The sequence below is a fragment of the Odocoileus virginianus genome, chromosome 1, assembly GCF_023699985.2.
Source record: "Odocoileus virginianus isolate 20LAN1187 ecotype Illinois chromosome 1, Ovbor_1.2, whole genome shotgun sequence".
Lineage (NCBI taxonomy): Eukaryota > Metazoa > Chordata > Mammalia > Artiodactyla > Cervidae > Odocoileus > Odocoileus virginianus.
Window position 1 is genome coordinate 32,731,773 of NC_069674.1, and position 17,072 is coordinate 32,748,844.

At 36.9% G+C, this 17,072-nt stretch overlaps 1 protein-coding gene across 1 annotated transcript in view; it reads right to left on the bottom strand.

The window, feature by feature from the left end:
- The window catches only part of KCND2 (potassium voltage-gated channel subfamily D member 2), a 549,850-nt gene extending 533,089 nt beyond the window's left edge, over nucleotides 1-16,761 (bottom strand). The window contains exon 1 of the mRNA XM_070466556.1: nucleotides 14,449-16,761. Within this exon, the coding sequence (XP_070322657.1) occupies nucleotides 14,449-15,563 (1,115 nt within the window). The 5' untranslated portion in view covers nucleotides 15,564-16,761. The remainder of the gene's footprint in view (nucleotides 1-14,448) is intronic.
- Nucleotides 16,762-17,072: the final 311 nt, after the last annotated feature.

A 17,072-nucleotide genomic window follows, 5' to 3' on the forward strand; every position in this document is an offset into this window, starting at 1 on the left:
CCACCTAATGCAAAGAGCCGACTCATTTGAAAAGATCCTGATGCTGGGAAAAATTGAGGGCAGGAGGAGAAGGGATGACAGAGGATGACATGGTTGGATGGCATCATCAACTCAATGGACATGAGTCTGGGTAAACTCCGGGAGGTGGTGATGGACAAGGAGGCCTGGCGTGCTGCAGTTCATGGGGACACAAACAGCTGGACACGACTAAGCTGAACTGAATATGACGAACTTTGCATACTTACAAATAAATGCCACCTAACTTGTCAGGAAGGAAATGCAATAAAGCTCTTCAGGCCAATGAAAAGCTAGTTTTCTCTTAAGAAAGAAAGAGTCTGCATACAATGCATAAAGGATGTTAAGTACTTGATGCTTGACAGGCCAGTACAATGAACAAACAAGGAGCAAAGTGTCATTTTTCAGTGTTCCCTCATTTACAGAGAAATTACAAAAATGATTTAAAAATTAAATCCACTTGCATATTTGAAATACACTTGAATTCACCCATGGATCCATTGTTTTAAACAGTGTGTTTTTACCTCCTTTCAAAATATCAGCTCAAGGTCAAAAATATTGGTGGATGAGACTATTAGAAGTATCCTCAACATACATTCTTCCAGATCACTCGCTGTTAATATTTCATGAGAGAAGTGAAAATGCAGGTATCACAGTTCCCAACCCCAGACATTATTTGTTTTAGGTGACTGCTAAGGAGCTGCATTTTTCTAAGTGTCCCGTGCATGCATGTGTGCTAAGTCACTTCAGTCATGTCCAACTCTTTGCCACCCTATGGACTGTGGCCCACGAGGCTCCTCTTGTCTATGGGGATTCTCTAGACAAGAAGACTGGAGCCGAGTGCCATTTCCTTCTCGAGGGGATCTTCCTGAAAGTGTCCCAGGTGGTCCTAATTCTTATGGTCTTCCATCACTCAGAATTTTCTAAACTTTATAAATGAATCTTGTAATTATCTAGAAGCAATATACTTAATTAAATAGTTTATATTTCCTCTGAAAATACTTTCATACTCTTAAGATACTATTATATACTTTTCTTATAAAGATGTGTATAATAAGTGGTCAGTTCAAACATAGTTCTAAATACTTTGTTAAGTCATTGGTGCAGATACTGTTCATTATGTTGTTAAATAACCTGCTTATAAAGATCACATGATAAATTTTTCTTGGGCTCTACTCTTCTAAAACAACCGATCATGAAGTTAGATACTTTCCTTTCTTGGCTAAATAGAGCTGTGAAATATGCTACACTTTCCCTCCTTTCTTTGGCTGTCAGGAAGTCCAGAGCTGAATTTATGCTTGGTAAAGCTTTATTTAACAGAACTTTTTGTTCTCCATCATTTCCCCTTCATCTTTAATACTTGGCACTTGTTTATTTAATCTTTTTGGTTCATTTGAGAGTAAATTGTTTCAAATCCTCTTTAAAAATTGGCAGAGTAAAAAATAATAAAGGCGTGATCAATTAAGTACATAATTTCAAAACAAGTTTACCAGAGACACAGTATTTTTATAATTTGGTAAATCAAATGTATTAATTGTTGAGTTTTCAACAACAAAAAGTTTTATATGGTGAATCCAGCTTATGGATGAATATGGTGAAATTCCAGCTTATAAATAGGAAATGTCTCCTGATTGAACATGCCTTCAATTAATAACTCCTCATCTTCAGTAGTCATTTCTTGCCTAATTGTTTATTGGGTAACCAACTAGAGACATATTCTTTAATTTCATTAAGAGTTTTTTTTTCCCTTTGCTTTTCTTCCTGCCTGTCTTTCTCTCTCTCTCTCTCTTTCTTTAAAGCTATATATACTCAATACACACAAACTAATGAATTTGGAGGATAAATATACACCAATGAAACCATTACTATCATCAAAGCCAGAGGCATACCATACCTTTCCAAAATTTCCTCTTGCTCCTTTACTATTTCTTCTTTTGCAAAAAAAATATATATTTAATATTATATTTAATATCATATATTTAATAATTATAGAATACTAATTCTTCATATAGCATCTATGTAGAAGGTAATGTTTTAAGAACTTTACATATCTACATTGAATTTTTATAAAAGTCCCATCAGGTAGGTATTACTAACCTATTTTTGTAGATTGGGAATCTCAGGTAGAGATTAAGTTAACTTGATCAACATCACTGAGCTTGTGTTTCAATCCGTGTTGGCTTGAGCCTATCATCCTATATACGAAAGACCATTTTTGAGTTAATTATCAAATAATTATTTTAAGAGAAGGGATTTAATTTTAAATAACATTTGTAAAGTTTTTATATAGAAACATATGAAAATAAAAGATCCCAAATATCATTAGAAAGCCCTCTTCTAAGAGAAATTCTATAGGCTAATGAAAAAATGTTTTTAATACAAAATGGTACACCATGAAATATAAAATGGTTCTTTCTATATACCACATGTCGACTTCTTAAAAGTTTTATTATCAATTTTCAATTGATTATTAATCAATTTATTATCAATTATTCATTTTTTTGAATAGTTCATTTTATGTCCTTCCAAGGAGAAGGTATGCGTACATCAACATATACAAATGTGTATAATACATACCTGTATATTTTGTATTGACATATGTTTGTGTTTCTTAAATGTATATGAGCATTTTGCATTCACACATATTTTGAGTAATATTTAAAACAATGGATATAGATCCTGAAACTGGGCACTGAATAATGTGGGAAATAACAAGGAGACAATTAAAAAAAGAAGAGTCTATAAAATGGTTTCTTAATTTATGTAAAGTTTGGCTTAAAATAGTTCAATATATAGTGCCAAAATTTGCTACCTGACTTAAAAAATCACCTCCTTTTAACTGTTTTGAAATAAAATAACCTTACTTTTCATTTAGGTGATTTTGAAGGTATTTGGATTCTTTACACAAAAATAATAAAATTCTTTGAGTAATCAATAGGCACTTTACTCTAGGACTATGTCAATCCTTAATAAAATATCCTATTTTCATAAAGAAAAGTTTATAGTAATTATCTAAATTACATTCTTTTTATTAGCGTATTTACAGTGATGTCTTCTGGCATTTGATATCAAATTCATGTAATTTTTAAAGCCTAAAACACTAATGCTATATTTAAAAAAAAAATTCAACATGTATACACTGTAAATTCATTAAGCTTTTCAAAACAACTGTCTTTCATTTAAAACATGAAAGAAGTTGCAAAGTTGTCTATGAAGGGTTGGAAATAATATTCACTTAATTTCCATAATTAAGAATTTCCTGAAATGGAAGTAATTTCCTCTTGACATTTATTCTTATATCCTATTTCACAATGATGTATCCCCTTCTGAATGTCTGAGAAGCCTTGAAATTAGCATATTTTTTCTAAGTACAGCAAAGTTCTGATAAATTGAACAATGTGAAAAGAGAGGATTTGACTACTTTCTTAGCAGTACATATTTGTAAAAAGTTATATGTAACATTTTATAAAATACTATGAAACATCAGAAGAATCAATTGAATATCAACTTCAGTCCTTATTTTTAATTTCACAAGGATGAGTAAACCAAAGCCTAGTCAGATATTTTCAGGTTTGATGTTTTTAATATTATTGACTTGGATATGGTTGGTCTTGAGTTCAAACACATAGAAATTAATATTTTACATTATGAAAATATGAATGTAGTATTTATTAGAGTAAACCTTCTTAGGCTGAAAAAATAAGAATTCAAACACAAGTCATGGAGTTGAATAAAATGCAAGCTATGATTGCTACAATTATAATCATTGCTCATCTTAAAAAGATCAAGGTAAAAGCAGTTATCAATTGAAAAAAATTCTTACTGTCTTCATTTTAGCCAATATCTTCCTTTACTCACTGGGTCCCACTGCCTCATAGAAATCATCTTTTTGGAAATTTTACTTATTTGCATTGTTTACTCTTTGCTAGTGGAAGTACCAATTAAAGCAGCAACTTTGGAAAATTTGGCTTTATCTCTCCAAGTTGTACATTCATATCTATAACCTATGAATTTTACTCCAAGTTATATACACAGGAGAGATAACTGTACATGTCAACAATTTGCAAATGAGCACTCTTCTGAAAAACTCAGAATCAAACTGAATGTCATCAACAGAGTGGTTGAATAAATTGTAGTATATCCACACAATGGAATAAAATATTATATAGCAGTCAAAAGTGAATTATAATGCATGGCAACAACATGGATGAACCTAAGTAACAGAATATTGCATTAAAGAACCAAAAAGACTGCACACAGCAAGATATTCTTTTATAAAGTCAATAAAGTCTTCACTAAAAAATACAGCTTTCAGAATGATAATTTCAAATGATGACTACCTATAGTACAGAAAGACAATGGGACAAAATGGAGAGAAGAGGTGCTTATGATTAGATTTAGGTAAATACCAATGAAATAGCTTTTGTTTGGTGGTATGTTCACCTGTGCATATTACACTATTAAAAGTTATTAAGTAAAATGATAAGGAGGACCACGATGGATGAATGACAGAAGTGTGTTATGCAAAAGGGTAATAATTAGTTAAATTCTGTGCACCTAAAGTAGAATAAAAGCATTGCATCTTGGTCTAGCTGTTTAAGCTATTTGTATCAAACATTTAGCTTTCTTCAATATATCCTATTGAAATGTAAGATCCTTGGTTAACAATTTATCAATTTAGCTTCATCTTGAAGATTTTCTGTAAAGTGTTACAAGTATCTTCTTATTAACTAAATTTCTAGAATATGAATTGTCAAAAATTTGATGAAATTAAAGGAGTTGTTGTCCCCTTAACAATTCTAGGGGAAAAAACAGAATTTTTTATTATGATTTTCAGAATCGAAGTGTACTATTTAAATAAGCTTGAGAACATCACCTCAAAATATGATATACAATGTTGAACTGAAAAACATTTTAAAGTATTATTTAATTTGAATCTTAATATGTATTTTCATTTAATGAATAAAACATATCAATATTTTTGGAGCAAAATGTAAACAAATCTGATATTTGAAATTTTGAATTTCTGCTCTTTAGACCAAAACAAGTCAAACAAATTATTTAACACTGATTTCATGGCCTGCTTTCAAATTTGTTGATGTTAAAAACAACAAAATCATCTCTTTAGATAACCGTCTAAAGTCAAAGCTTAAACTTCAATAATGAATTCTTTCTAGTTTCAATAAGATTTAACCGATTAGCAAATTGTTAACTTAGCAAAGAACCAACAGAAGAATAAAATGAGACTTATTACATGAATTTGTTTATCTGTGTTACCAGTTCGTAGTCCCTTCATTCATATATAGACACAAACATACATTTCATATGTATTATTACATAAACAATTTATAATCTAATGGAGGACTATGAAATATACATATAACATATACATACACATATATAATATGGAGTCATTGAAAGTAACTTAAGTTTTATTTATATTACAATGAAATGCCTTAATCATCTAAGGTCTTTTTAAATCTGCATGTACACTACCTGATTTTGTTTCCAATATTTGGTTTAAAGAGAAAGAAATATGGAGGAAAGAAGACTTCCAGTGTATTGCGCTCTAAAGAGCACTAGACCTCAAAAGTTCCCCCAGAAATCTAGCTTATGTTCTTCCACTAACTAGTTCTATTTTTCCTGTTTTCTTCAAGGAAATTGGGAATTATCTACAAGATAATTTCTAAAGAGCCCTGTACCTCGAAATTCCATGATTTTAATACTTTTTTACTAAAGCAAAAATCAGACATTAGGGAGAATCCATAAGCACATTCTTTTCTGACCAGCAAAATGTCTAATGTAAATGACTAGGTCCATCTAATTTAAGAATACAAATACATATGCCTAATTTTCATTTCCAAAACACTACATTTGGTAAGAACTGGAAACATTTTCATAAGTCCCAAAGTGTTATCCAAAATAATATGCATAAGGATTTTTCTCCAAAATGCATTAATATTGATATAGGTTTAGAAAGCTTAATTTCTGCAGCACAGTGAAAGGAAACCAGTTATCCATTTAAAATATATAAAAGATAGTAAAAATGAGAGTGTGATTGTCATTTTCACCTATCCCACAGTCAAAGGAAAGTACATGCCAGGACTTTTTCCTTTGTGATACCCCCACAAGTCCTAGTTTGTTCCACCAGGAATCAAACCTCTTGGATAGAACTTCTGGGTAGGATGTAGAACTATTTGGAGGGCAGATGTTTTAATGAAAAGAACATGTTCAAGTGAGATAACACACTGAATTCCCTTAGATACAGGAAATATTTTCACAAGTTGCTTATTGGGGAGATAGACAAATAGATGGATAGATAGATACCTTTACGCTGTTAATCCAATTCTTGTTCTTCCAAACTCAAGTTCTCTCCAATTATCCATTCATGATTATGTTTTACTCTCTAACACAGTGTTTCTTAACAAAGCAATGCCTCTGTTAGTTCTCATTATACATTTGCTACAAGCTGGTCCCAATTTAACTTGGGTTAAAAATACATATCCTCTGGCAATTTTCACAGATTTCAAGACACGTAAACCACTTTTGCTTTCAAACTCACAAAAATAACAAAACATCTGAAGATGATATATGTATTTCAGGTTGGTACCTATACAAGACTGAAAAAAAAAAAGAAAAATCTTTAAATAGAATCCAAAATGTAGGTGATATTCTTAAACACTAACATTAGCATTGACAACTCTAAGTCTGCAAATCTATATTCAAAATAAAGAATTATCCTCAGTCATTTCCCAGATTGTTCCATTTCTATTGAGAACCAGTTTTGTCTTTTCAGCTAAAATGTGGAATTTCAGTTTTTTCATTTGAACTAGATTTATTTTTGTCAGCTAGGAAGAATTTAATCATGCACTCATAAAATACTCCATTTTTCTGGAAAATCTCATGAATAATTGGATATAAATTTTAAGTTAAGGTAAGTATAATGAATCTAGCAAAGAATGAGAATTTATACATGGGTAAGAAATTAATGTTAAAATGAGTATTTAAGATTTTAAATGTTTCAGGGCTTGGGCTCATTTTATTACAGAAACCATATCCCATTCCTACCGTGCTCACAACTCTCTTAGGTCCCCTCAGGCGTGGGTGCTAAGTCATTTCAGTTGTGTCCAACTCATCGCAACCCTATGGACTATAGCCCACCAGGCTCCTCCGTCCATGGGGATTCTCCAGGCAAGAGTACTGGAGTGGGTTGCCATGTCCTTCTCTAGGGGATCTTTCTAACCGAGGGATAGAACTTGCATCTCTTATGTCTCCTGAATGAGCAGGTGGGTTCTTTACCTCTAGCGCCACCTGGGAAGCCCAATGTCTCCTTGATTATGTCTCAAATGAAACCCAAAAAGTCTTTACTATGATCCACGATGTCCAACGTCATGTCATCTCAACTACCTTTCAGATAGTATCTGCTACTAAGACCCTCCCTCGCTTTGCTTCAATTACAGCCTTAGAGGGAACACACCAAGATTCCTCCTGCCTTCCAGTCTTGGCACTTCTTTATTTTTTTTTCCATTTATTTTTATGAGTTGGAGGCGAATTACTTTACAATATTGTAGCGGTTTTTGCCATACATTGACATGAATCAGCCATGGATTTACATGTGTTCCTCATCCTGAACCCCCCTCCCACCTCCTTCCCCATCCCATCCCTCTGGGTCATCCCAGTGCACCAGCCCCGAGCACTTGTCTCATGCATCTTGGTACTTCTTTTCTCTCTTCTAAACTCTTCATCCAGATATTCAGAGGACCTTCTTCATCCCTTCAAAAAGCCATCATCACCCTTGGAAAGGCTTTTACTCTACCTTATCCACAATAGCACACTTCCTACCCTTATTTTCTTTATAGCACCCACCACTGCCTGGAACTATATTATATATTTGTATTCACTTTCTGCTTCTCCTACTAGAATACACAGATTCTAAGGTCTGAAAGTTGGCTATTATGCTTACTGCTGTGGTCACAGACAGGTAGCAAGTGATCAACAGAAGTCTATTAAATGTAATTCAACCCTATGAGTCACATTTTTATCTCCTGAGAGCATAAATAACTGGTAAGACTTTGGGTTTCCAAAAGCACTGTTTCTGGTGTTCTAAAAAGTGAAGAAAGTAAGAAAGATGGAAGAATGAGGCCCACGTAAGAACAAAAGGGACAAGACCTTTTACTTTTAGAACAAAACTTTCCCATTCTATTTGACATTATTTCAACTGTCATCCTACTCTTTTCTGTTATGTTTTTCTCATTATTAACTTCTGATAACTCACTCCCTACTCTCCCCACACTTTTTATGATTCGGATCTTCTTTACATAACAGATTTGTCAAACTTTTCAGCGCAAAACTGACTGTACCGTGCCAGAATAAGTAACTACACATATATTTACATTCTGTAAACCCACCCTGTAATCACATAGAATGAGAACTTCTTCCTGAATAGAGAATATATTTATCTCATATGTCATTTACAGACAATAGCTCTCTGTTTTTAAACAATTCCATGTTACGAGTGAACCTAAATAAAGGTAAAAAGCCCAATTTGTGTTTACTGGCTAAGACAGAGAATACCTTTCTAGTGACTAAATATCTGTCATCCAGGTATCTTTTTGACCCATGTGTCCCTTGAGTTACTCATCTTTAGAAAGAGATTGAGCCTGAAAGAGAAGACAGTACATCTCTGCACAGATTCACTTACATTATAACAAATCTCCATATGCTTCCCAGAGCCACCTGCAATTTACCCAGCTTTCACCAGAAAGCAAACTGATTAAGGAAATAGCCATCGACAGCCTTTAACTCTAACTTTGCAGAGAAGAATGACTTACAGCCCTCCTTAGTTAAAAGAGAAAAATAAAAAGGATGGATTGTAGTACATCCAAAGACAAAGTGTTCAAATAACAAATTTCAAGGTGTGTGTGTGTTTTTTTAAACACAGAACAAAGCATAAGATTAGATTAGTGGACTCTTGCTAATGCTGCAATGGTACAAGTTATGGTTGGAGCTCTCCATGGTGTCCACATATCCTCTCACAGCATGATCATCAGCACAGTACACAGGTAACAAGTCTCCAAAAGGCACAGACCCAAATCTCAAAAGCCTTTCAATGTAGTTAGGTGGGCAAGACGTAAAACCATAAATTATATCCAAAAAAAAAATAGCACTTACTACTGTCAAGTGTAATTTCAACTACAGATGAGGTTAAGTCTGAGAGGCTGAGAAGGCTTCAAGGAGATCAGTGTAAAAGCTGGCTCTCAAAGGAGAAAACTAAAGGACAAAGAATTCCAATGGAATCCATTAACACAAGGAGAAAGGCAGATGTACACAGACATGTAAAGATGGCATCTCACCTTGAGCTTCTCTTTAATACCAGACCATACCCCACACCATCAAATGTAGCTGCTGAAGTTAGTGGGAAAAATAATGCCTATATATATATATATATATATATACACACATACATACTCAGAAAACAATATAAGACATATGGAGAGTAGGGGGAAAAAAGAGCAAAATTATTCTTACGGCTCAGAAGGACAATACCTCCTTTTCAGGTCTTTTCACCATTCCCCTTCTTTCAGTGAAAGAGAAGTTAAATTGTACAGTGTGTAACAATCCACAGGCCAACTCTCTTTTAGATAACTCTGACAAAATAACTGATTCACTTTCTTATCCATCAGGCCAGGTACAATTTCACCATTAAGTAGGTTTCCCCCCAATGGTCTAATAGTTCACCAGATAAGAATACATGCTTGTGTTGTGTCAACTAGGCACCTCATGATGAATTCCAGTACTGTATGAATGAATGCAGAGTTAGCAGTGATACTGAGAGATATGGAAAATGTGAGTCAGAGAGAGTAGCACTAGGAGAGAAATGCATTAAAATAATGCAGTAAAGAACAAATTTATTCCTTTCTTATCTCTGAGCATCAGCAGTAAACCCCAGATAATTATTACTGCACATTCCTAGATAATGTTTTAAGGTCTTAAGAGAATAAAAAGAGTCAAAAATGAAATTTCAGAAAGTACCACTAATATTAACTGTGTAATTATGAGCAGGCAAAAAAAAATCTTGTATGTGTAAAATGATGGATTTTAAATAGATAACATCTAAGTTTCCTTCCACCAATAATTCAGAAATTAGGGAATAAGAAATTTGAACCTCATTAATTCATTTTCAAAGATGAGTAAAATTGGGAGGAAAGTTTACACAAATACAAAGTGCATGACATCAAAATTAAATGAAGTGACTACACAAATAAAATATATATAAGATCAAGTCTATCTGTACTTTAAAAAGAAAAAAGAATATCATATCAGACCTACTGAAAATTAGAAAATTATCCCTTTTCTAGGATGCTGCACCCAAAATATATATATCATCTCTTCCTGACATACCTGTGTCTAACAACCAAGAAAATGCTCATAGAAAATAATGCAGAAAGATGGGTAAATACACACTTTTAAAAAATATATCTCATGTCGAATATTATCTCTAATTCAAATGGTGACTAGAACAAAATGTACACACTTAAGAGTTGGTTGCCCATAATGCTAAAAGAGGAATATATATCACATTTTCTACATTTCTTTATAAATTCATTTTCAATTCTCAAGTAACATGATCTATAAAGAACTTTGTAAAACTGTGTTGTAGTATGCCAAAGTAAAAATGGATGTTACTCACAGCACGGCTCTTCACCAAAAGATATAAATTTTGGTACCCTCCCCTGCACCTTGTAAAGACATACTTGATTAACACATTAGGAGCTCCTCTGGTGGCTCAGATGGCAAAGAATCTGCCTGCAAGCAGGAGACCTGGGTTCAAGCCCTGGATTGGGAAAATCCCCTGGAGAAGGAAATGGCTACCACTCCAGTATTCTTGCCTGCAGAATCCCACGGACAAAGGAGCCTGGCAGGCTGCAATCCATGGGGTTGCAAATAGTCAGACATGACTGAGTAACCTTGACTTAGCAATATTTACGCGCGGGGTTTTCCAGGTGGTGCAGTGGTAAAGAATCTACCTACCAAAGCAGGAGATGTTCCATCCCTGGTTCCTGCTGAAAAATAACAATGCTATGTTACGGTCCAGAGGTCATTAAGACAAGAGAGGAGTTCCAGGTTCTTACTTGCGCAAAGCAGCTTAGGGTAGTAACTAAAGATTACATTACAGAAAAAGAGGGAGGGAGGAGAGTAAAGAGGCAATGAAGGCCCCATGGAGGTCAACAAGTATGCTCAGAAAGAGCATGGAATTCCTCCATGGAATGGAGGAAGAGACATACGGGGCCATTCGATTTAAACATTGTTTAAAAAAAAAAAACTTTTCTGACATTCTTTCATTCGTTCTGAAAACTGTGTTTTTGATATTTCCAACTATAATTAATAGGAAGTGAGTAGGCTTAAAATTATATTTTAAAGTTTCCATTTTACTGGCAAATTAACTACTTATATAATGAGTATGGGTGAAATATAGAATAATCAGATATTTGCTATTTCAGGGAGTACAAAAATGATTAGATGAATACACAATAGTAAACCCCACTCACTTTTTCAGACCAAAAAACCACCTGAATAGTGCCTAAAATGACCTGAGGGGGTAACAGATAATTCTGCCAGTCCCGAAGTACAAAATTCTTGTAGATAATGTTTGTGTGAATTGAACTTTCAAAAACCACTGTCTAAGATTCCACTTTCACTTCTATTATCATTAATTGATGAACATTAGCTCCATTAAAAATAATAGCCATGTAATAGAGCTCATTCACTGTAATGGGAATTTTCTGGTCATCTATCAGGCACAGATTGATTTTACCTTCAACTACTGCATATTTCCCAAAAAGTTTGAATCTTACACTTCATTACACAAGACTACAGCGTAAAAATTAAATTCAAGTAATGGCTTTGTTGAATATTTTCTACTCTTAAATAAAGCTGTTGAGTCACAATGCAACCAAAGTTAAGATACCAAAAAGGCAGGGTTTTTTAAAATCTATTTTTTCAGGAAAGTATAATACATTATAAATATATTTTGATGAGAAACAGAAGACATTTTTTGAGGAAACTTTGCTATATTATAAAGCATATGCTTTGTTAAATGTTCATATATGTTCTCCAATAAATGGATTGTATCTTGATTGCATCAACATTTCTAGATCTTAAAACTTAGAGTGCTATATTTCATCAGGATTATTAATTACCTTAATTTTCTGAAAATTAAAATTTTCAACTATAGTGGAACTTAAGTCTAAAAAGTGACTCCCTTTTTGCCTTCCAAGTTCTGAGAAAGTGTGTTTATTTAACTTTTCTTATGTAGTAACATAAAGAACCTGTAAACTGAAACAATCACATAGATTTTACTCAGGTGTTATGATTTAGTTTCTCAAATCATTTTAAAAAGTAGAGGTTTCTGAGCACTTTATTTATATAACAAAAATTGTCATTAATGGTTAACATTTCCTCATCATTTCCTGAAAACAAAAATAAATTTCAAAATAAAATAAAAATTTGAAAGTAATTTCAGAAAAGAAGCTTTAAAATAATACTAACTTCTCATATCTGGACTAGAACTTTACAGCCAGATGAAATTAGCACCTCATCAACATTCATTATAATAATGCCTCAGGTAGAGGGCATATAATATTAAAATGACTTACTGATACTTCATGAAAAACACTGCCAGAGACACCTAATTTTTTTAAAATATATTTCCTTTTAATACTTCTTCTTTCATTTCCTCTTAACATAGAGTCCTCTTTTTATTCATGTGTACTTCTCATCTGAAGTTCTTCCAGTAATTTACACTATCCAATTGCCCTTAATAAAGACTTCAAATGACATAAACACAACAAACCTCTTGGTTAGAACTAAGCACCTACAGTGCTAAGGTATTCTGCATCTTCTTCAAAATGTGTTCCAAAACTACCAACATGATAAAAGGAAAATACAAACAACTGGATATAGAATTTTCACTGATTCATTTTTACAAATCCACCAATAGGTCTTAAAAATATGTGAGATTAAATCAAAACCATAAGTCACTATATTTTACTTTACCACAATTTCTTAACTTAGCCAAAAATTCTTCACATCTAAAATATTCCATTAGTTAGCCATAGAACAACATGAGAAATTCTGTTCAATCCAATATGTCTAATAAAATCAAGTTGACTTTAACCACACTGTCATTTAAAGAAGGCAATTAAATTAGGATGAAACACAAAACTTAAAAAGCAGCCTTGGGAATAATTTTTTTTCTTACAGCCATTACCAAATCCTTATTGAACTGATTAATTATGCAAGAAAAGCAGCATAGAGCTGAAGAAAGAATCGCACTAACATCACTACCTGGCTTATCTAAGAACTCATAAAAGTTAAAGGATCTTATTTTATTTTACCATAGTCTCTAACATATAAATGCTGCTACTTTTCTGCAGTTTAATTAACATGAGTAATAATGTAATATCTTTCTTCAATCATCTAAAAATCTTAATTCTAGCTTAAATTTTATTTTAAAGAGCAATATTAATTCAGAATATGTCCCTTTGGTTGCAAAGCACCATTAATGCCAAATAAAATAATGAAGAAAAGAATTCTAGAAGGAAATCAAGACGCCAAATTCCCTAATACAACCAGCCCTTGGTGACCATCAATCTCATCAGCTACTGCTTTGCCCTCTATGTGGACATGGGCCCATTGCCTGATGGGATCTGCAGTTTCTTAAAAAATGCGTGGATAAGTCATTTGCTTCTTTATTTGAAACTATGAACTTAAAATCTTAAATATGTTGCAAATATCATTCCACTGCATTTTGTTGAGTTGATCAGTTTCAGTTCTGATATTCTAAAACACTGCATAACTTATCAGCCATGATGAAAATGCATATAGATGAATATGTGCATATGTATCACAAAGTCCTTTGATAATATCTATAATCTATGTTTTAAAATGTTGTAAAATGAGACTTATATATCTTAGTGGGAAAGTGTATGCCAAAGTATTCATATGAAAATAATACTTCAAATATACATGGAAACTTTTCATTTCAATACACTGAAGCACTTTCTAGGCATTTCAATACAGTTTGTATTTTCAAACCTTTACTTGGACACGAATTTTGTGTTTTTCACTGTCATTGTATTTTTATGTGTTCATACATATAATATTAATGATCTTTATGCTCAGGAATTCTAAACTTTATGTATTTATCACTTTCAGGCACTAATATTCAACACTGGCCAGCAACTCCCTAAATACTTCAATCATTGTACCATGCTCATTTCATAGATCAAAAGAGTTCTTCAAAACCATTTAAAGAATATTTTCCTAAAACCATTTAGAGGAGATTATTTGCTCTGAATAAGTATATAAACTTAATATCTGCACAACAATCGCATATTTAACCTCCATCCCATTTCCCTTGATGGCACCTACCCTAGCGTTGTCATGGTGACGATGGTGTACCAAAAAGCAGCAGGGATGCTGGTGAACTTGCTGGCCGAAGACCCCTTCTCGGCGTAGAACATAACTGTAGCGAAGATGATGATGGCCATGGTGAGCGAGAAGAGCAAGAAGCCCAGCTCTGAGGCACAGCTCTTCAGCGTATACCCCAGGATACGCAGGCCTTGCGAGTGGCGGGAAAACTTAAAGATCCGGAAGACCCGGAAGACGCGGAGTGTGACAAAGGCTCCACTGACATCCTCATTGTCTGTCATCACCAGCCCAATGTAATACGGTAGGATGGCCACCACGTCGATGATACTCATGACGCTACGCACAAAGCGGTAACGGCTAGGAGCTGCCGCCAGGCGAAGCAAGTACTCCACTGTGAAGATCATGACACAGGCTGTATCCAGGCAAAAGAAGGCCACGGCGTACCGCTCCCCACAGGGCAGTTCTTTAATGTGACCCGGGCTGGACCCACATGGCACTGTTTCCACCACATTGGCGATGACTGAGACGGCAATGAAGAAGCCGGTTACATAGTAGAACACCAGGGCCATGGTGCTGGTGTGGGGGTTCTCAAAGGCCCGCCAGACCCTCTGCCGAGCGGTCATGGTGGGCAGGGCACTCTCTCCGGCATTGTCCGTGTCAGCATCGTCCTGGAGACGTTCGGCGTTCTCTCGCCGGCGATCCTTGTACTCCTCGTAACAGCAGTCGCCAATAATCTCTGGGATGAGGCCAAAGAAGGCCAATTCTTCATCATAAGCGGAGATGCACTCATGACGAGGGTAGTGGAGCTTCCCAGTACGGTAGAAATTCAGGATGTGGCGAAAGATGTCTGGGTCACGGTCAAAAAAATACTGCTGAGTCTCCGGATGGTAGAAAAAGTCCCTCTCTGAACTGCCCAGCAGAGTGTCTGGGTAACGTTCCAGGGTGTCCTGCCACGTCTGGAAACGAGTGCCACTCACGTTCAGCACAATGAGAGCATCCTGAGTCCTTTTCCTCTCCTGCCTCGGGGGAGCTGGCATGGGCCCCGAGGCCACAGGCATCCACCCGATGGCCGCTGCCCTTGCAAAGGGCAGCCACGCTGCTACCCCCGCCGCCATGGTTCCTTCAAGCAGAGGCCGGAAGGGCAATCAAGTCTCTACTGTGGGTCGCTCAATGTAGCCACAATCACCCACTCCCGCCCGTCAAAGAAAACACTACTGAGCCACGTGGTCCACTATCAGCCTTATTCAACGGAGGGCTCCTGATGAAGTCACAGTTCGCAGAAGGGCAACTTCCCTCAAAGACAGGTAATATTTTTGGAGTAGCAGGAGGGGGAAAATACAATGTCCTAACAATCACCCCCAACAGAACCTAACCAAACCTCTTTCCAGCGGTTGGACCGGGCCAGACCTGGCACAAATAAGTACACAGGTGACTTTAGATGCTGCCGTTGATTTCAAACAGGTGTCTCTGATTTCTTCCCCAACACAGGCTGGATAACGTGAGGTCAGTATGTGTTGTGTAGGATAGAGACAAGGACAGTCACTGAGTGGTATTCTCTTGAAGAATCAGGGAACCCTTCCACCCCCCCTTGCAGCTTTTTCAAACCTTCCCTTTTCCAAGTGGCCCTTCCCGCCAAAGGAGTCTCAAAAAGGCGACCTGTTGTAGTAGCCTCCAAGATGCGGTCACAGCCGCTGCCCCACGTCTCCTGGGGAGTCCGGTCGCCGCCTCGACTCCTCGGGCCGTCTATTTGCAGAGACGGAGGTGCTGGGCGGTGGGCCGGGCTGGGGGGGCGTTAATATAGATCCTCCTTCCCCGCGTCTACGAGCACCCCCCGGGTTGTGCCGAAAGCGCTCGCCCAATCGCCCAATCGCCCCTTCACTCTCTTTTCAAGTTCAGCTCAGGTACAGTGTGACAGTTACAGCGCCCGGGAGCTGGCAGGCGCCGCCGCTGCCGCGGCAGTAGCATCTGCTTCCGCGCGGAACGCGCCTCGCCCGCGGTACATACCTGGCAAAGTGCGCGCCGGGGCTGAGTTGCATAGAGACTTTCTCCTCGTCGTGCACCCGGAAAGGGCTCCCGAGAAAGCAGCTCGCGAGCAGCCTAAGCCGACGCGCCGATGGGAGCATAAATAAAGCTCAAGCGAGCTCTTCTTCCCCTTCCCCCATCCCTCCGTGCCTCCCTCCTCCTTTTCACCTTCCAAAAGCCTGGCGCAGGCGAGCCGAGCAGCAGCAACAAGTTCAAAAGGTGCGGGGGAGGCAAGAACGGAGGGGACTGGGTGCTGCCAACTTACTGCGCCGCGGCGGTGGCCGGGGCCGGAGCGGCGCGGCGCGGGGCGGCGGGGCGGCGGGGCTGCGGGGCGGCCAGGCGGGCGGCGGCGGCGCGGCGGGGCCGGGGCCGGCGCGGGCAAACGCCGGAGCGCGGAGGCAAGGGGCGCTCGGTAGCGCGGGGGCGCGGGAGGGCGGCTCGCTGCTTCCCCGCCAGTGGGTGGTCCGGCATCTCCCCCGGACTCCCCGCGCCGCTCTGCTCGTGCGTTCAATAAATAAGGAGAAAATAAATAAATAACCGCGCGCCCGCCCCGCCACGCAGGTTATGAAAGGCGTCTCCTGCCTTTCCCTCGGCTTGACCTT